At 40.5% G+C, this 21,544-nt stretch overlaps 1 protein-coding gene across 1 annotated transcript in view; it reads left to right on the top strand.

Moving 5' to 3' along the window:
* ACO1 (aconitase 1) overlaps window positions 1-21,544 on the top strand; it is a 44,045-nt gene that overhangs the window by 8,425 nt on the left and 14,076 nt on the right. The window contains exons 2-11 of the mRNA XM_090038823.1: window positions 3,496-3,613; window positions 5,158-5,326; window positions 9,067-9,204; window positions 11,205-11,274; window positions 11,375-11,558; window positions 13,934-14,073; window positions 15,409-15,580; window positions 16,675-16,775; window positions 17,942-18,058; window positions 19,433-19,592. Coding sequence (XP_089894949.1) covers window positions 3,517-3,613; window positions 5,158-5,326; window positions 9,067-9,204; window positions 11,205-11,274; window positions 11,375-11,558; window positions 13,934-14,073; window positions 15,409-15,580; window positions 16,675-16,775; window positions 17,942-18,058; window positions 19,433-19,592 — 1,348 coding nt within the window. The 5' untranslated portion in view covers window positions 3,496-3,516. The remainder of the gene's footprint in view (window positions 1-3,495; window positions 3,614-5,157; window positions 5,327-9,066; window positions 9,205-11,204; window positions 11,275-11,374; window positions 11,559-13,933; window positions 14,074-15,408; window positions 15,581-16,674; window positions 16,776-17,941; window positions 18,059-19,432; window positions 19,593-21,544) is intronic.

A 21,544-nucleotide genomic window follows, 5' to 3' on the forward strand; every position in this document is an offset into this window, starting at 1 on the left:
GACAGCAAGTAAAACATATTTTCTTGGTCCCTGTAGTTTGTTGGATTTCCTGGAAGTATCTTCAACAAATTTTCAACTTCTAAAACACCCCACCAGAGAAAATTTAATTGTGCTTCTCTTGGTTGGTTTAATTTGGTTTATGTGGAATTGCTTCTAAAAATATTGCTGCTTTATGTCACTCATGAGGGGAGAAGCCAAGTGGTAATGATGGTCACTTATCAAACACATCACTTTAATGCTATTTAAATAATTATGTGGAAAAGCATGCATCTCCTCAATCATTAGGGTACTGTGAAGTGTTGTTAAGGCTACATATATGGAATAATGCTTGGAAGAGTTAAGGCAATTTAACTAAAGGTGTGAAGTCTGTGCATAAGTTAGTGTCTTAGACCCCCAGGTGAAATCACTTATTCGGGAGTAAAGTGATCTTGGATTGTTATACCTTAATATGTCTCTACAGAGAATCTGCATGGTGTCAAATGCCCTTTTAACGTATGCACATTGATTTAGTGCACTTACTGATTTGTTTTAAATTTCCTGAGTTACCACAAAGTGGTATGTGTTAAGGGATGCAACTAAATGTATGAGATCTGATTCTGAAGAATTCTGTAATGTGGTAGGAGCAGAGAACATTGACTTTTCTTCTTTACCCCTATCGTCTCGTCCCCTGCCCCTTCCTTCTCTGCCTTGGTTTAATACTAATAAAATGAAGAGTTGCTATGTCAGTTCCTTAGGAGTATTCTCTCAATGCATGCCAATAACTTCATGTGTAGTGTGAAGATGATGATTTTTGTTGCTAAATAAACCTTTTTTCGCTGCCCTACCCCACGTGAAAATGGATAGCGCAAATGAAAAAACAGTTATAACTGTTATGACTTAGGTGTAAAAACATCCTTGTATCTGGAAAGCTGTAGATTAATCAAAATAAATGCACATCTCAATTTGTATGGGCTTTAAAATAGCTTTGTCTTGTGTGTTGCTGTTCACTGATGTTCTGTGCCCAAAAACAGTAGCTTCTCATAGTAAAAAAAGCCATTAAGGAAGGATTTCTGTTAATGAGTGAACAGAGGGCTAGGTTCAGAAAAGGGTAGATAAGGAATAGACCATCAGGATATAAATGAAATGCAGTTGAGTAAAGGGAAAACGCAAAACTCTTGGCTCAGAGGTAATATCTTTTATTAGACCAACTAAAAAGTAGCAAACATCTTTTTTGCAAACTTTTGGGCGTGCACACTTCTTCAGGCTGAGGAGAAATCAAAGAATGTAAAAGTCCTCTTAGGTAGAAAACTCCATTTTGCACAGGGGTAGTTGAGGCTGGAAGCATATTCACCTGTGTATGTGAGAGTTGCTCTGTGATGTAAAGGTAAACTTTGTGGTGTTGCATGGCCAGTGGATTTGCCACTCTGAGGCAGGTGAGGACACTTTTGGAATCTGTCTGCTGTTATCCTAGCCCCATCCTTCGAAGACCCTCTCTGCTCTAATCTTTGCTACATGGAGAAGGCTCCCACCTTTTTCCTGTATTTAGGATATCGAAGTAAATGCTGGGAAAGAGCTTAATGTTTACCTTGACTTCTTAAACACAGTAAGGCTATTTTAGTCTTATCTATAATTTCACAAGAATAGATTAGCTAGTGTGTAGGGGAGGCATCTGCTGATTTACATCCTGCATATACCCTTTGAGGCCTTGTATTCCAATACCCTCCCCTCCCACCCCCATCAATTTAAATTCTGTTTGGATTCTCTCTTTCTTGGTACCAGTACAAGGATTGTAGCGCCACTTCACTTCCTCTTCCACTCATTTTTATTTATTGTCAGCTAGGTAAAACTTATGCAGACTTGATTTCTGATTTCTTATCTGCGCAATTTTTCGGAGATCCAGAATCCGATAAAGTCTGTCTGATCACATAGGCACTGAACCCGATGGATTTGGGAGGGTGGGGAAGAGCAAAGGAGAAGGACAAAGAACCCAGTAAAACAACACTGTAAAATAGTTTTTATTTTAAATCAGATGGCCTAGATCTAAGCTTTTCCTATGACCCCTAAAGTCTGAATCCCAAACTTTGTGTTTCTGCTCTGAAAGGTCACTGTTAAAAGTGTGCTTGCTTAAGCATCCTACTTGTTCCCTCTGTGTTTAGTGTCCTTTAGAGTCTATTGACATTGGAAGTAAAAATAGTTTGACTGCTCTTAGGTCTGGCTAGGAGCAGCTGGATTTTCCTCCTTCCTGGATGTCCCCAGCAGAATTGTTTACTGGGCTTCAGTCATTGCACCCATGTAAAGTCCACAGTGGGTATGACATGAGACTGTCAACACCAAAGTGCAGGCATCTACAACTTAAACAGTGGCCCATAATAACTTAAGACAGAGTTTGAGCCACCAAATCTTTATTTTGGTCATAATGCCCAAGCCGGAAGATGGAAGACGTATTCTAATTCACCATTAATATGCTCAGTAAATGGAATAGAATGGTGGGTTTGAGTTTTGGTTTGTTTGGCACTGCCTGCTTTTTGGCATATCCTGGGCAATTATTTACATTGTGCACTGAGCAGTACATGTGACAGAACCATACAAACTTTCTTATTAACCTAACTTCTTTCTTTGCTACTCATTTAAAACCTCAGTGCTCCTTCCCACACACAGGGACCTCTAGTTAAAGGTTTCTGTAAACAAAATGGGACAGGACATGAACCTGTTATTCATCCAAATTGTCCCAGGTATACTTGGGAAGATAGAATCTTGATGGGCAAAATGAATGCACAACTTGGCCTGTATTAGTATGATGATTAGAACAAATATTTAGATAGATTTGAATAGATTTGAAAGACTTTTAAAAGGGGGTCAGTATTGCTATCCCCATTTTACAGATGGGGAGACCAAGAAAAGTGACATGACTTGCCCAGGGACACAAAGTATGCCAATTGAAGAGTGGTGGCTAGAACCACCATCTCCAAATCAATGTTCCACCTGCTGGGCCACTACAATAGCTAAAATTAAGTCACAGTTATACGCAACGTTTAAACTGGAAAAAAATGTGTACAATGAGGTTATTTATCTGTTTATTTTTCCAGTGCTTATATGCCACCCCAACAGGTGGCATATAAATCCACGAAAGCTGTGGGTACTTAGCCCTTTTGAAAATTTAAGATCAGGGTTTATTGTCTTTATTGGATTCTGTCTGGTGCTATATGCTTTCTGTTTGTTTGAATGCAGGGTGGGAACACGTGTCAGTTCATCTTGGAAATCACTGTGGAAGACTTGGCACCACAGTGTTACTGTGGTTCCTAAATTAGAGAGTCATGAAATCCAGCTGAAAATATACTACAGAGAAATTACTGCACTTTTATAGTCTTTCTGTCATCTTAAAATGACTTCAGGGGCATAATGAGTGAATCGTTTGTTTGCTCAGTAATATACAATCTGATACAGGCTTAACTGCTGAGGCCACTCTTCATTTAGGTTGTATCAGGTGACGGGACTTTCTCTCTTTTGTGCTTTCAGTGACACGAAGGACCTTTCATCATGAGCAACCCTTTCATGCAGATCGTGGAGCCATTAGACTCCAACCAGCCTGAAAAGAAATTCTTCAATGTGAGCAAATTGAAAGACGAAAGATATGGTATGTTGACACCATAAAGGAATTGACATCGTCATATCTTCTCCCTGCTACTTGCTGCATGTGGCACTGAAAATAACTGTAGGAGGGCCTTGCGGTCCTAGAATGGTACAGGGAGGTTGCTTCTTGAAAACTGGATTCTAATGTTTGCAAACTAGAATCCAAACTTTGTTTTATTAGTCTCTTAGCACAGTAATATTATTACTTGTAACTCTGAACTGGATAATTCCCTATTTCATGTAATAGTTCAGTGTTTCCCAGTGTACAGCATGTGCTTCATGGTGTGGGCATGAAGGACCACAATAGCTAGAAAAAGCAGAAGGGCAATTTTTCCTTATGGTGCCATTAAGTTTGAAAGGGTACAGTAGAAATGAAGCTTGGTTTATCCTTCCTTCCTTCCCAATGCTGGAAAAAGGCTGTGGGGAACTGCTGTGTGTCTAATCTTTGAATCTGCCAATTAATCGGAATTTTTTTACATCTTTCCTGCTTACTCCATTGAAAACTCTTACTCTTCCTGAATTCATGCAAACTTCCCTTTCATGGCACACTCAGATGCTTAACTGTTACTGTTGATGTTTAAAGCCAATGCTAACACTACATGTATTCATATATATCCGCAGCCTATAGATGAGAAACTGTTGCTTAAACTAAAAGTTGATCAAGGGGTAGATTGTTGCTATTTTTCTTTAAATGGTAGAAAACAATGTCCTCTCAAGCCCAGTATCTTGTGGTTCGTTTAGACTGATGATGACAAATAAACTAATGCTATCGTTTTGTCCCTTAAAGACTGGCAGGGTCCTTTAGAAATACAAGAATTGCCATAATGAATTTTAGTAATGGCAGCAGTGACAGTTGTTCACTTCTTCAAATAAAGAGGCAAGCAACTCCATAACAGAAAATTATTGTGTAATTTCCTGATGATAGATTTTTTTTTTTTTTAGCCATACAAGTTAGCATTGACTCTGCCTTGAAATGTGACACTGGATCCCTGAAATACGATAGGGCCACATAAACCATTATTATGGTAATACCTATTATCCAGGTGATGACTGAGAGTATGCATCATAATATACATTATTGTGGGGAAATGTTCTAAGGCTTGGAACACTGGAAATTAATTGAGTCAAAATGTGGGGGGGGGGAGCGTTGTTTGTTGGTTTGATCTGTTTGTTTGTTGTATGTTTTTGAGGGGTTACACTGTTTGGGGCTAGCACTCAGGTAGTGAGCATTCTGTAGATTAAGGTAAGGCATCCTTTGGCTTGAATTCAAAGGGATCGAGTGTGTTTTACAGCATATTTCTCTCTTCAGGAGCTCTAAATATTATTAGGGATCAGCTATTAATGACCATGAGGCATATCCTCTTTTAATGAGTGAAATCATGCCTCCCGTCCTGTCCCACCTCCCAGGCTTAATGGCAAAAGCCTCATTTGCTTCACTGTAGCTGCGACTTCTCCTAACAGGTGAAAGGATATAGCCACATGCAGGCATTTGGATATGACATCTAAGACATGAAAACCAAACTACTTCCAGTCTCTTTCTTTTCCCAGAACGGTTGCCATTTTCTATTAAAGTCCTTCTGGAGTCAGCCATCCGTAACTGTGATGAGTTTCTAGTGAAGAAGGAAGATGTTGAAAACATCTTCAATTGGCAGGTGATGCAACACAAGAATGTTGAAGTGCCATTTAAACCTGCACGAGTTATTCTACAGGACTTCACGTGAGTCTTAACACTCCCTCAAACTAGGGAAATATGATTGTAAGAGCTGCAGAAGAGTTCAGATGGGGGTGGAGAGAGAATGGAGAGCAGGTGAAGTGTCTGAAGTATTCTTTAAATATTGTCTTAAAACTGCTGCATGTGAGGTTCATAGTGTTGCTTTAAACAAACACCAGACATTTTAAAAGCATTTGATAAAACACTGTGTTTTGAGGGAAACGAATACTTTTATGATGCTATTTAAAAATATGGAGGGACAAAATGAGACGTATTTTAGAAGGGTCCTACCGATTTTGATGGTATAGTTGGCAATTCTAGATTTCTGTCTTTGAGAACTGACTTGTAAATATTGTCCTAGAACTTACATGTTTCTAAGGCAGTTGCTTGAAACCAATGCAAAAATGTTACTATCTTGCTTGTAAAATACAAATTCAGAACAAAGAAATCAGTTGACTGCATTGCAGTATGGTTAGCTTTCCAAGGGTAGTTTGCAAGAGGGATGGATTTTCAAGTAGAACTTTGTGTTGCTTTGTACTGTGCTTGAATCAATAGTCCACTGTCCTTTGATCTTTCAACCCTTCATGGTAGGAGAGAATTTGGTTTAGCCTCATGGGTTTGTTACTAAAGCACAAGTACATTCTGTTCTTCACCCGTAGGTGTGAGAGAGAAGGTACAATGTCTAATGCTTGGCATTTGTACTGGCTTGCATTCTCTAGATCATTTTGCAAGCACCAAGGACCCAGTCTTGGTTGTTTTTTGAAGTCAATAAAGGAAACTGTCATTCTTCTATTGGAAATGATCTTGAGGTCCTAATTTAATTTTTGCCTCGTGAGCTAGGTGCTATTGTTACCTTGTCACAAATGGAGAACCTGTAGGGCAGAAAGGTTAAGCCACACTTTTGGAAGAGCTGCTTTCCTATTCTGGTATTTAGAGAAGCAGCCAAGCTGAGTGCAGAGGTCTTCTGAAATATCTTAGAACTGTTGCATCAGAAGCTGTTGGGTCCTTACTTTTGAAATAATTGCTTTTATGTAGATGTCTAAATAGGAGCTGAACTCTCTTGAAAAAAACTTGGTGACTAACCTGAGCACTGATGATTAAATTGCAAGTTAGACTCCAGGGTTAGGCTTTTCGGGAGTTCCTAATTGGATACATTTTAGTTTCTGATGTGTAACAAGAAGTCACTTTTCCAGTCTCCAGAAGTGTTGACAGTAGCCTCCTGTGTCCTTTTCTTTTTTCTTTCTGTATGTACCAATACTTCTACTAGCTCATATTACTGATTGCTTCCTCTGCCATAAGTATAGCATGAGATAAGATGTCAATTCAGTTACTTGCCTAAAGTAATATTAAGTGTGGTGTAACAATGCTTATCTTTATTTCCTTCATTGTTCCTGCTGCTTTCAGTAAGCTAAGTTAGCTCTCTGATAAGTGAGCTTCCTAGGCTGACTTTTTAAAAGGCGTTGAAGCTAAGAACATTGTAAGTGTCCACATGCTTGGCCTTCCTTACTGTCTCTTCCTTTTCCTCCTGGATTGCTGTTACAAAAAGTTCATGCAGTTGGAGCATATAACTGTAACTTTATCATAAGTTCTGCTTTTCTATTCATGGTTTTACTCTAAGTAGCTGTGTGGCTTTTGAAGGAAAAATATTTGACATCTTCATAGATTTCATAGACATTAGGGCTGGAAGGGACCTCGGGAGATCATTGAGTCCAGCCCCCTGCCTGAAGGGCAGGAAGTCAGCTGGGGTCATAGGATCCCAGCAAGATAAGCATCCAATTTACTCTTGAAGGTGTTCAGTGTAGGTGCTTGAACCACCTCCGCTGGCAGACTGTTCCAGACCTTGGGGGCTTGGACAGTAAAGAAATTCTTCCTTATGTCCAGCCTGAAACGGTCTTGCAGGAGTTTGTGACCGTTCAACCTCGTCATCCCTTGGGGTGTTCTGGTGAACAGACGTTCCCCCAGATCCTGGTGGTCACCCCTGATAAACTTATAGGTGGCCATCAGATCACCCCTGAGCCTATGCTTTTCCAGGCTAAAGAGTCCCATGGCTCTCAGTCTGTCATCGTAAGATCTGTTTTCCTGACCTCTGATCATGCGCGTGGCTCTCCTCTGGACTCTCTCAAGCTTCTCCACATCCTTTTTGAATTGTGGAGCCCAAAACTGGACACAGTACTCCAGCTGCGGCCTCACCAAGGCCGAGTACAAGGGGAGCATGACGTCCCGGGATTTGCTCGAGAAGCATCTATGGATGCAAGCCAGCGTTTTGGTCGCTTTACTAGCCGCAGCATCGCATTGCAGGCTCATGTTCATCTTGTGGTCAATGATGACCCCCAAGTCTCTTTCTTCTGTAGTGCTATCGAAAGTAGCACTGCCGAGCCTATAAGGATGCTGCAGGTTTTTCCTCCCAAGGTGGAGAACCTTGCATTTTTCGGTGTTAAACACCATCAGGTTCTCATCTGCCCATTTGCTGAGCTTGTCCAGGTCAGCCTGGATCACTCGCCTATCTTCTGGTGAGGATGCTTTGCCCCAAAGTTTGGTGAACTTGGCCAGTCCACTCCTGACTCCAGTGTCCACATCATTAATGAAGATGTTGAACAGTATGGGTCCAAGGACAGCCTTGAGGGACCCCACTGGTCACAGGTTGTGAGTGACTGCCATCAATCACAACCCTCTGGGTCTGACCACAGAGCCAGTTTCCCAGCCAGCAGATCGTGGTGGAGCCAAGGCCACAACTGGCCAGTTTGGCCAAGAGGTGATCATGGGATACCAGATCAAAAGCTTTTTTGAAGTCAAGATATATGACATCAGCCTCTTCTCCCTAGTCCAGGTGATAGGTCACCTGGTCATAGAAGGAAATGAGATTGGTCAAACAAGACCTACCCGCTCATCCTTGATTTGCTGTTTTGTGAAATGCAGCAAAATTAATCTAATTCACTTTGACTGGGAAGTTTTAATTAACAGTAAGAAAATGGCTTCCAGTATTCTCATAAAAGGCAAATGCAAATCCGCAAGAAGTTTTTTGCTTGTTGCTCTTCCATTTCTTGGAGCGTTTCTGTTTTCAGGGTTGGTATGAAGAGATACTTTCAATGTGAATTTTGGCCAAGTGAAAGCTCTTGGAGCATGAGGCATGTGGTTGGCCAGCTTTACCTCTAAATCTCCAAATTCAAGGACTTTGACACAGTTGGATGCAAGGCCTTTTTATTTCCTGTTTTCAGTGTGGCCCTAAGTGCCAACCAAGACAGTTTTGTGTCCTCCACAAAACAACTTATCCTCATGGAGAGGTCCCATACTCGCATTCCTGCTAGTTTGCATCCATTCAGCTTACAAGTCTGAAGATACTTTCTTTTGGTCAGCTTGGGCAAAGGTTTGAATGTTTTTAGTATGTTAGCACTTTAAATTTCTGATCAAGATTAGAGTTCTCTTATGCTTGTCACTGTTTGCAAACCAAGTAAGAGGCAGCCTCTGTCCTCAATACCTTCCAGTCTAAGATGACCAGACAGACAAAGTGGGGGAAGGAAGGATCACATGGAATTCTGGGCAGGACCAGTTATCCTGACTGCCCATCTGCTCCCTACATTGCACAGCTATCCTTTCCCTGTCACTGCATCCAAAAACTAGTTTTTGTGAACCTGACTATAACTGTGCTTTTTCTGCTACACTAGTTCTATGCCCCCGTTGTGTTTTGGGTTCTCAGCTGTGTGCGTCAAATTAGTTACTTCAGTTTGTTCAATCTTGTCTCATTTTAGCGGTGTACCTGCAGTCGTTGACTTTGCTGCAATGCGAGATGCTGTGAAGAAGCTTGGTGGAGACCCTGAAAAAATCAATCCCATCTGTCCTGCTGACCTCGTAATTGATCATTCCATTCAAGTTGACTTCAACAGGAGGTAAGGGAATGAAACGGATCTTATTTTGGTGCTTGCTAGGAAGCCAGGCCTAGCTGGTGTTCACTAATATTGCTCCATTCAAATTAGTGGAGAGAAAATGAATTGCACCAGCTGAGGGTCTGTCCAAGATATTATGGACCCTGCATATTAATTTAAACTATCTTAATAGCTTTGTGTGTGTGTGTGTGTGTGTGTGTGTTTTCCCTACTCCCCACCCTGTTCCTCCTCACAGCAGTTTTCTCAATAACTCTTCGTCTGGGATGAAGTTAATTTTAAAAAGACACAGTCAGATACTGTGACTTCTTCTAGTTTTCCATGGTAACTATAATTGCTTGAAAGTCACACTCCTTGCCACCATCCACCTTACCCCTTAATACCCTTAAGTTTTACACAGATGATAAACTAAGGTGCCTCAATTTCAGCCTGTTTATGCAAGAATGTAGTAGACTGGATGGTGCAGCACTGAAAATGAGGTGTTAGTTCATTGCTACCATAGAGAAGAAACACGGAGAACATGCTGACCCTACAAAAAATGGAAGGAAGGAAGGAAGAAAGAAAGAGGCAATAGAAGGAAGGAAGAGGGGATCCTACAATAATCTCCAACCCTGCAATAAGTTCCCTCTAGAAACAAATGTTTGCACTTTCAGTGATCTTCTCCAAAATCAACGGGGCTCTACACAAGGCTCTATCTACCTACAGTTTTTGGGACCTTAAAAGCTTCTCTACAGTCTAGGTCTTCTTAGCTGGTCTTGTAGCTTTTTTCATGCTTCTCAGTAGTTCCTTTCTGCCTTGAATTCATTTTACCCTTGTTGCATTTGCCCTAGAGTAATGAGAAATAAGAGGACTCAAGCCACTGGTGTGGGTAATAGTGCTGCCAGCACACAATCTGTTATGACTATAAAGTTAAACTGTGAATTGGTTGTCCTCAGCAAATTCTATAACAAAAAGCTTACTTATCCTTAGATACTTGCAAGCATATTCAACTAGCACACTGAAATACCTCATGGCCCTGGCTACCTAAATGAAAAAAAAAAAAAACAATGACAAAAGTAGAAGGAAACTCTCTGACATAAAGAACATTTCCACAATGAGCTCATGTTTTTTTAATCGCTTATAAAATAAGTCTCTGCACAAATATATTTTGCAAAGACCATTTTTATTTCTTAAAAGCATCAAACTAAAATACATCAAAAGATCTACTTCTAATTCCTGTTTTGTTTTTTTCCCCCTTTGATTTGAATCTGTATATTATTATTAAACCCCTTGAAAATGACCTATTTTCTTGTGACAGAAGGATAGCATATTCTTTTTTTTTTTTTTTTAATTGGGGGGAAATCAAAACTGAATCGCTTCTAATTCTTAGGATTGTTAAATCTTTTTATTTTCACCGGAAATTTCTTTTTCACCAGAAATTAATGTTTTTTGTCTTAAGCTCATGGAGTTTTTTGTTTGTTTTTAAAGTATTTAAAAATGTTGACCAGCTGCGCTCTTTAGTTCTTTCGGAGCATTCAGGAATGTATAAGTTAGTTCTCAGAACAAGGGAAAAAGCTTCAGTTGGAACCTTTCAGAATAAGCTTAGGGACTTCTTGTGTGTTTCAAAAGTACTGTAGTATGCATTTTGAATCAATTATAATGTGTATTTAGCCATAATTATGGGATGATGTTGTTTCAGCTTTCTTCACTGTTGTGCTGATTGCTTATAATTTAGATTTTAAAAACTTTCCTTTGCTTTAACATGCAGAGTAGACTTTCCTAAGTCAAGTTAATGCCTTCATTGGATACAGCATTAACATTTTGAAACATCCTCTAGGTCTTAACTGATTTAAACCCCTTTCATCAGTTGCCTCACGCTCACTACAGCAGTGAGATTAGAACGTATGAATATGATCAACATTGTTAGATGGAATGGCTCTTTTGTTTTTGTGAACACACACGCTGGACCACACACCAAATCCAGTTGGAGACCTGCAGCTCCTCATAATCTTTATTTCCATTTGCAGGACAGACAGTTTACAGAAGAATCAAGATCTGGAGTTTGAAAGGAACAAGGAGAGGTTTGAGTTCTTGAAGGTACAAGAAAAATCTTGTTTTCATGTACAAAAAGGATGAATTAACACCTTTTTACTGTTCTTGGGCATTCAACATTTTGGGTTTCTATTCTGTTTTTCAGTGGGGCTCCCAGGCTTTTCACAACATGAGGATTATTCCCCCAGGCTCAGGGATTATCCACCAAGTGAATTTAGAGTACTTGGCAAGAGTGGTGTTTGATCAGAATGGGTACTATTATCCTGATAGTGTGGTGGGCACTGATTCACACACTACAATGATTGATGGTTTGGGAGTGCTTGGCTGGGGTAAGTGGATTGAATTTTTGAGTACCATTTAACTGAGTATGACTAGCGTTACTGGCAAACTGCACCTCAGCTGAACGGGGGAGGAAAACATCTATTGTGTTGAAACAAAGACAGATTAAGCATCACAAGCTTCTCCCCCCTTCCTCCCCATGGTAAGATCCAGGATTTCAAAAAGTGCTGATGCAGGAGCAGCAACCAGCTCTGCAGGGTGGTCCATCAGGGCAGGCAGGCAGACAGTGCCACATGAGCAGCAACTGGGGACATTAAAAATAAAATAATTTTTTTAAAAGTTCCTCAGGCAGGTAAGGAACTTCCCTCCCACTTCCCTTTACTTCTGTCCTCAGTGGGCACATTCCCTCCCATCCCATTTCCCCACTTCCTCCCCTGCCCACTGCTGCCACTGTCCCCAGATGACCTGGGGGTGGGGAAGTTGACTCCAGAGCCGCTCCTGCAGGTGGAGCTAGGCTTCGCTAGAGACGGGGGCAGTAGCAGCAGTACAGGCAGGTTCCCTTCCTCTGTGCCTGTTCCCAGCCTTTCAGGGGGACCGGGCAGGGAGGAGGGACCTGCATGCTGCTGCTGTTGTCCCTGGCTGAGTCTGGCTGGAGTGGACAGGAGCAGCTTTGAAGCTTCCCTCCTTGGGGCAGCTGGGCAGCGTGGCAGCAGTGTTGGGGGGGACACGCTGAACATGAAGGAGTATGGGTGGGAGGGGATTCTTACTTGCTTCAGGGACTTAAAACCCCTGGGTATTGCTCCTGTGGTGTGGGTAACTGAAAGGGGGGTAGGAGGCATACATGCCACTGCACCCCTGACCCCTTTTGGATCTTCCCCTGCTCCCCCTCTCCTCTTTTTTTCCTCCCAGTTCAAATAACTCTTTAGGTTCAGGGCTTTTTAACTTAGTTTTCCATTCTATACCCAATGATAAGAGTAGTAGCCAACAATAAATCACGTTGCTTTTATTCACTAGGTGGTGGAATGTTTCATGTGTATATGTTTGGTTTTTTAGTTTTTGGTGTCTTTTTTTAATATTCCCTCTTTAGAGTTTAAACAAGCATGAGGAAAAATCTCCTGGGTACTCCCCCCCCCCACAAAAAAAAACAAAAAAAAAGCACCTAAATGATATTAAAAACCCAATTTTCAGTTTCAGAGGTGGCTTCCACTCTTGGGAGCCAGCACCTTTTTGAAAGACAGATTGCGCTTCTGTCACTTAACTGCTCTTAAGGTTTTGCCCAGTGATGATAACTATAAATGCAATGCTGGATTGGAGCTTCTGGTTCTAAGCCAACATTAATGAGAGGGTGTGAAGTACAAGATGTCTGGGCTTGATTGGTGCTCTAAAACTGATGTTCTGTGCTTAGATAATGCTTGTCAAAGGAACAGATAGAAATGTGTACATGCAGTGGCAGACAACAGCTGCTTTGCAATATTGGCAGCACAAATATATAAATGTAACCAAAATATTTGAAGTCATGATGTAATTAATATAGAGAATGCCTAAGAAATACTCCAATAACTCTAATAATTTGTATTGCAATAGAATCCCTACTTTTTCCAGGATCAAATTGTGCTTAGCACTGTATGCATGCTGAACAAATTTTCTTTCCCCAAAGATTTTTACAATGATGTAACTGTTCACAAACATACTAGTAAAGTTTTGTTGCCCACATTACCTAGTGCTACAGTCTTGGTATTTTATAGATGTTGCTTTCTTATAGTTTTGTAGGAATTTCTGCTAGCTTGGTTATAAAGCACTGTATCAGACCCTCTTTCTTACTTGCATGGCAAGCTGTTTGGAACAAGAAAAATGTTCATTTATTTATAGAGCAACTTGCACAATGGGGGTCCTTAGCCACAACTGCCTTGTAGGTGATGTTGCAGTACAAATAATTTTTTTTGGAAGATGAACTGTGTCATGATAGCCTCTACTTCAAGGAAATGGTTACACAGTGTTTAAACAAACTTGTGTTGCCTGACAGGCTGCTGACTGGTCTGTGTAGACTAGGACAAGTTGCCCTCAGTGGTGTTACGTGTAGGCCAGAGGAAAAATCTTCTGGGTCCAGGGTTCACTCATGATTAGCTAATAGTGCTGAACTCAACTCATCCTTGTGTAGGCAGATCAAGCAGCAGCATAATGCAATTGCATTTAAATGCAGTTCAGTTTTGAGATGGTATGAATCCTTTTTTATAAACAGAGACCGTATTTTATAAACAGAGGTTTAAATGGCGTGCAAAACAAACTGGAGCAGTCTGATAAGTGTCTTCTAGCTCAACCTTGTTATCTGCTGACTCCTTGCATTTTAACTTCATTTGCAACCACATTATTTCAGTAGATTTATTTTCTTTTTAAACCTTTGACCATGCAATGTCTTTGGATTCAGGAGTTGGTGGCATTGAGGCAGAAGCTGTGATGCTGGGTCAGCCAATCAGCATGGTGCTTCCTGAAGTGATCGGTTACAAGCTAAAAGGAAATCCTCAACCTCTCGTAACATCCACTGACATAGTGCTCACAGTTACCAAGGTAAATACCTGTACCACTTTTGACACTGCTTAGGAAGATTTCTTGTAACATCCTAAAGTGCAACACAGGCATTTGTGTTTGCATGCATTGTCTTAATGTTAAGAGTGGCCTTAGGAGCCCCCTCTGTGAGAATTTGACATTGATTTAATTCCCTGAGATCCAGTGAAGGTCCTGAGTTACACAAACTCTTTATCTGCTCTTGCCTACTAATCCATTGCACCACCGGCAGTGGAGTCAATGTCCAATCCTGCTTGCCCCCTGTTGGCTTTAATATCCTTAGTGAGCCATTCTTTGAGCCAATTATAATCTCGATCCAAGATGTAAAACAGGTTGAGAGGGAACTAGGGTGATGGAAAAAGATAAATGAGTAACAGTGAGGGTTTTAATGATGTCCATCTTTAAACACAATATAACTCAAAACTCCACTAATAAAGTAGGTTAGCATTTAGGATTGTGAATGTGAAAGCAAGTCAGAAAATACTGAAATTAAGGTTCGGTTTACAACTTTATCACTCCCATATTGCATAAGCATGATGGTTTTTAGTCCTTGCACCACTGCTAGTGACAGTATTTAAGTGTCAGTTGGTCTGATTCCATTGAGCTGGAATTCAGAAATCTAGTACAGAACCTCATCATGGGGCACCAAAGCCAAATGCTAAGCAGGATTAGGAAATCTGACATTTTTACCCTCTTTTGTCCGAGTTCATCCAAATGTCATCCATCTTTATCTGATTTCAAATGTTCATGTGTCCATGGAGCAAAAAATCTTGCAATTGGTGGCACTCATTCTTCCCCGGGCAGCTGATTTATGCACAGGGGCTGTCTCCAATTACTTTTATTTCTGTCACAGTCAATCAGTATAGCAACTGTCATTCTTTTATGTTTGCTTTCCATAGAAGTTGTGTGGCACATGGGGTCTCTGTTTTTGAAGAAGTTAAGGGAACTAGACTGTATCTAAGAATTTTGTCAGAGACATTTGGTGATAACTGCATTTTGTAAAGTGAAGGATGCTGGTCTTCATTTTCTTTTCACTTATGCTGGAGTAATTTAGGACTAATTCCAATGCAGTTTCTACCAACATTAAATCTAGTGTAACTAAGAGGAAAATGAGGTTCAGAATGGCAATTCCCCTATTTTACTAGAGGAGTGTTAACATTTTCCTTCATATTTGGCCCCGATAATGAGATGTAAAGGTTTTTGGTGCTCTGGTCTGTTGTCTTCATGTTAAAGAATCTGGCTTACTAGTGTAGAGCAGCACCTTGTACCTTAGCTCTGTGGCTTATAAAAACTAAATACCAGACATGATGCTGAACAATTTTGTTAATGTTATTACAGCACCTTCGCCAGGTTGGCGTTGTGGGTAAATTTGTGGAGTTTTTTGGGCCCGGTGTAGCCCAGCTGTCCATTGCAGATCGAGCCACCATTGCCAACATGTGTCCAGAGTATGGAGCAACTGCTGCTTTCTTTCCAGTAGATGAAGTTAGCATCAGGTACCTGATCCAAACGGGTGAGTATTAAGAGCAGCCAAGTTGAACCTTTCCTTTTTAGCAAGGATTCAAAAGATTCTAGATTGCCCCTAAACATCACAGTGACCGGGTGAAGTTTGTTTATAAAGGCTCTCATTTTGAGATTACCCATGGTTCAGTAGTCATTGCAGCCATTACCAGCTGTACTAATATGAGTAACCCCTCAGTTATGCTAGGAGCTGGTAAGTGTGTGATTCTTTTACTTGTAGAAGTATTTCTGTGACTTCAGTTCTGCATGTTAACAAATGAGGCCAAATGGATCTTTCTGTTGTCAGTGGAGTCTCACTGAATTTACTGTCTAAGGTTAGAAAAAGGACTCCTGGAAAATACTTAGGTTTCTACCTGGCAATTCTAGCTAACAGTTTAACTTGCCTTTTCTCATTCTGTCTAGCTTGTAGTGCAAATCAACTTCATTATTACTCATTCTACACTTCAAGGTGTTGAGTATTAATGTAGGTGCAAGTAAGGGCCAATATTGCCATATGTACTCGAATCGAAGATGACCCTGAATTTGATATATGCAGAGCAGGTGTGCTTGATTGTGAGAGGAAGCTTTAACTTTAACACCTGGTGCTGAGACTTGGAGATGTAATTTGCTGGTATAATTCTGTTGACTTGAAAATAATTTCTTTTGCTCACCATGGGTAAGAAAGGGGCTGAAACTGGAACCACAACAGCATGCATTTTGGTGCTAGCACTTTTATAAACCTCTTAGGTCTGCACAGGGACTATTTGATATGTTATAAAAATGCAATTCTTTGCCTCAGGTACTGGGCAGCTGGTGAGATGAATCATGCTTGTAAGGACTCCGGCGTAAGAGATTTTCTGCTGAAAAATCTTTGAGAGCTCGACTCAAACTTTGGGGTGTAAATAAACTACCCAGGTTTGGGATAATCGGTGATCTAGCAGATTCTCTCTTCCTGCTTTTTAGTAAAACAGCAACTAGGTGTATGTTAAGCTGTTGCTAATAAAACCTTCCTACGAAACGCCTTGTTCTGCCTATTTAAAATCTTGCTGCATTTCTTTGGTTTGACTGTTTTTTTTTCCTTTTATTTTATAATATCTTTCACTTTAGGCCGTGATGAAGAAAAAGTTAAGCATATAAAGAAATACCTTGAAGCGGTGGGAATGTTTAGAGACTTCAATAGATCATCTCAAGATCCAGATTTCACTCAGGTTAGTAGACTGATCAGCATTTAGTCTCTAGTCTCCCTTTTATTCCTCCAATTCACCCTTTCCCTTCAATATTATTTACTTTTGTTAATTTCTATTTGATCTTGTAAAGGTGGATTTCAAAAGATGCAAGGAAAAAATATAGCCTGACTTTTTAACTTTCCATACTAACTTTCTTTGTAGTTTCATCCCCAGTTGCATCTTTTTGTAGCATGGTTAGTTATCCATGCCAGTACTGCGCTTTTAAGAAGCTGGCTTTATGACACTAAACAATACAAGCTGTATCATTCAAGAAGCATGGGGAACTGAAAGGTCTTGGTTTGTGTACAGAAACCTCAATAAAAAAACAACAGCCCCTCGTTGGCATTGCTAAAGCAAGACTTGTCACTTCTTTACTGTGAGAGAACTTATTAGCCAGGGTTTTATGGATTTAAAGAACGAAAGAACCAGCCCTTATAATTGGGAAACATGGGGGTTGGAGGTGGAAACAGAGCTAAATTGGGTTTGACAGTCTCTCAAATTTTGTAATGAGAGAAGATTACCTAAACCTAATGCCGTTAATGAGTGGTGAATCACAAATTGTTTGCCTGTGTGCTGTATAGTATGTTTGTGTTGTATTTCCCAATGTTAGCAGTAGGATGTGTGTTAACTTCTGAAGACAAGATGGAGGGGCAAAATTCTCAAAATTGCCAAAGCCATTTTAGGCTCCTTTTTACCTGGGAGCCAACAATATTGGAACTTGTAACTCATCTCACATGGCTGTGAGAAAAATTGCCCTTAAACACTTTCTTTGGGTGGTGTGAACACTAAAGCTTGTAAGAAACTAAATAGCCCCTCAGAAGTCAATGGTAGCTGTTGATAGAATGATAGAAAATTAAAGTTAGAACTCATCTAGTGTAACCCCCTGCTCGAAGCAGGACCATCTCCAACTATATCACTATTATGAACCTTCATAAACAAAGGATTCCAGATTGCCCCTAAACATCACAGTGACCGGGTGAAGTTTGTTTATGAAGGACCATCCCCAGCTATATCACTATTATGAACCTATTGATATGCTTTGCCCCAATTCTTCAATGTATACACATCCTTTAGAGTAATGTTTCTTCCTTTGTTTTGCTTCATGTTAGCGCTTTGGTGAGAGATTCTTTGTTCCCCCTGTTGTCCAGGTTGTAGAGCTGGATCTCCATACTGTCGTGCCTTGCTGTAGTGGACCCAAACGACCTCAGGACAAAGTAGCCGTGTCAGACATGAAGACGGACTTTGAGACTTGCCTGGGAGCCAAGGCAAGTGTGCGTTGCCCCACAAACTGGAATGTCTGTTTTTTTCAGAAGCTGTCTGCTATTTAACTGACATGATGTGTTGGTCGATTCACTACAAGGGACAAATTATTTTGTGTGAAAGAACATTTCCTGCACTTTCACTTGTAGGTTAGGAAACAATCGTATTGAATAAGTAGTTGAGAAGTAATGGTTCTCAAATTGTAGGTCGTGGACTGTAGGTGGCTTATTAGGGAACCACTGCTGTATTGAAGTAGTAACTCCCTTGTACTAATTGTAGACTAATGAAAGGGCGCATCTATAATCCATCCTTTATAGAAATACCTGAGCAAAATTTAAATTAGCAATATGTAAAGTAACTGTATTGCTGCAGCAGTGTAGGGCTCAGCCTGAGATGTAACTTGTCAAATGTTGTTCCAGTTTATCCAGTTTGGCTTCATATCCCATGCTGCCATAAGTACACAGCTAGCAGTATCCAGACTGACTAGTGTGGATATGTTTACATGAGCTGTCATCACTAGGACTTCCTACAGTTTTCTATAGGTGCCTTATTTTTAAGAAAAGCAAAATCAAAAACACTTAAGGGGTCTTTGTGCTCCATCCAATGAAAAGCACCAATGAATAAAAACTAGACTTGGGTTCTAATCTAACTGCTAAAACCCAAACATCCTTAAACTTTGGATTTCAAACCAGATCTGAACTTTTGCAAATTGGTCTCATTTCCTTTTAAAAGTGAATTCATATGAAGAATTTAAGATGTATATGTACATTTTGAGTAATAGCCATGAATTGTTGTCTTACATTTTTCAAATCCAACTAATTTGATGTTTCCTGTATTTTTTCAAGCCTCTTATCATAGCCAAATTTTGAGACCTGACACTCTTCATTTTTTGTTTCAAACTATCAGTTGTTAGACTACTATGCCATCTCTCACCATGAACTTTTGACCATACGGTGTTCTTATATTTTGGACATAATGGCCAGAATGTCTGAGAGCATTATGATAGATGGTTACCTATTTCCCAGCAGGCACTGGAGTACAGTTTGATCTGGGTTCCAGGAGAAACTGCAGAACTCAGAACTTGAATTTGTGCAGTCCTCTTGTGCAAAATACCTCACCTTTCTTTCTCATCATTTAGGGGTGATAGGGTAGTAGTAATCCCAGCAGAACAAACCAGCTTAGTTGAGTCACCGAGGACTAACCTAGGGACCCCAAGAACTTAGAACGTGAGCTGATGTTTGACTGTGTATGTATTGGAAGAACTGCAGTATACTCATCACTTGACACTGAAAAGGCCTGCCAATGACTGTTTATTGCAACACCTCAACTTACACATTTGGGCTAACTGTGTTCTTTTGGCTTTGATCTTTCCTTTTTAGCAAGGATTCAAAGGATTCCAGATTGCCCCTAAACATCACAGTGACCGGGTGAAGTTTGTTTATGAAGGCTCCGATTTTGAGATTACCCATGGTTCAGTAGTCATTGCAGCCATTACCAGCTGTACTAATACGAGTAACCCCTCAGTTATGCTAGGAGCTGGTAAGTGTGTGATTCTTTTACTTGTAGAAGTATTTCTGTGACTTCAGTTCTGCATCTTAACAAATGAGGTCAAATGGATCTTTCTATTGTCAGTGGAGTCTCACTGAATTTACTGTCTAAGGTTAGAAAAAGGACTCCTGGAAAATACTTAGGTTTCTACCTGGCAATTCTAGCTAACAGTTTAATTTGCCTTTTCTCATTCTGTCTAGCTTGTAATGCAAATAAACTTAATTATTACTTGTTCTACACTTCAAGGTGTTGAGTATTGATGTAGGTGCAAGTAAGGGCCAATATTACCATATGTACTCGAATCGAAGGTGACCCTGAATTTGATATATGCAGAGCAAGCATGCTTGATTTTGAGAGGAAGTTTTAACTATCTTGCAGGATTGGGCAGAATATAGCTAAACTCCTTTTGCCATTTGCACGTGACTTAGCTTTTAAGTGGGGGCTTTTTCCCCCTTTCTGATTTGTTACAATGCCAGACAATTGCTTATATTATTGAGCTGATTGAACTGCCCATAATCAAGTTTTCTAACACTTCCCTGTGTTCATTTGGGGTTCAATTGGCCAAAGTGTTGAACACTCGGTGGCTGTCATTTAAGTCATTTGAACCTGAGCTTGAACTTGCAAACAACTATGTAGTATGAAGTACTTAGAAAAATCTGGTGCAAGGTGTCTCAAATTGGGCACCTAAAGTAAATGGACCTCCTTGATCTCCTTTGGTGTCTTTACGTGGGCCCTGGGTAATTGCAGCATGTTGGAGCAGCATCTCCACATGTCTGCCAGCACCCTTTATGCTTTGTTCCCATTTGAAAGAGGGAGCAAATACTCCCCTCCCTCCCCCATCTTCCAAACAAAGGCATGATGTGATGATAAATCCATGTCTCCATTACAGTGGTGGCTCAACATCACAGAAAAGCCAACAGGATAGTTTAGAATTCTGCCTTCGAAGTGGGGTTTGACTAGTATGCACTAAATAAAATATGGGATTACCTATTAAGCAACAAGAAGATGGCATGCCAAATAGCTGCTCATTGAGTTTGCACCACCCTTTCTGGGAACTGAGTACGGCTTGATGCTCTGGAGGGGTGGCAGCAGGGACCTCATTATGCATTTCTGAATTGTGTTATAATACATGTGCAGGGATCCTGAACTAAGGTGCCCAAGTTACCTGAATTCTGGCGTTTGCTGACATTTTTCTGAGTATCCAACTTTGCGGCCTTTCATGTTCTATTCAAGTAAGGTCTTTTATGTGTAATTCACCAGACATCAATGGTCTTGAACTGGGTGAGGCTCATTAATCATTGTATGGTCACCTAAAAATGTCTGGTTTGACTATATACCTACCATTCCCGTTTACTTCCCTAGAAACTGTGTGTTCAGTGCCTGTGAAAGCTGAACCTTTTATTTAAGTGCTTTGAACTTCAGGCCACCATGGCAGTGGGTACTGTGGTTTAAAATCTGTATAGTTGCCGTGGTATCCATGCTGTTTGGTATCCATGTGTGGTATCCATGAATGGAAGGCTGCAGCCTTCAAAGTCCTTTACTACCAGGACCACTGATTTCACCTGGATTCAGAGAAATTGTTTGAAAGACATAAATACCCAGTGATAGTCAGGATCATTTCTGTTAACGTGGTCCATATCCTAAACATGGTTATATACTGCTGTGAATGGTTTGCCTGTTAAAATAGCAACAAAATGCTCCTTAAATAACCTACAAGTTGTAAGAGTACTTGCTTGTGCCAAGGGGCTAGATTTCCTGTTGGCAAATGCATCTGCATTTGAGGCCTGTGATACAATGCCAGCAGTTAGTTCAGTCCTGGGTCACCAGTCTGTCATATGGAATGTTACATGGCTCCTTTTCACTGTTGTTTGTAAGCCACTTGGTTTGATGCATACAGATAGCTCCAGCATTATCTAGGTGCCTAAATTTTATCTGCAGTCTGT

This window comes from Crocodylus siamensis, chromosome 3 (assembly GCF_052110815.1).
Source record: "Crocodylus siamensis isolate JL-2025a chromosome 3, ASM5211081v1, whole genome shotgun sequence".
Taxonomy (NCBI): Eukaryota; Metazoa; Chordata; order Crocodylia; family Crocodylidae; genus Crocodylus; species Crocodylus siamensis.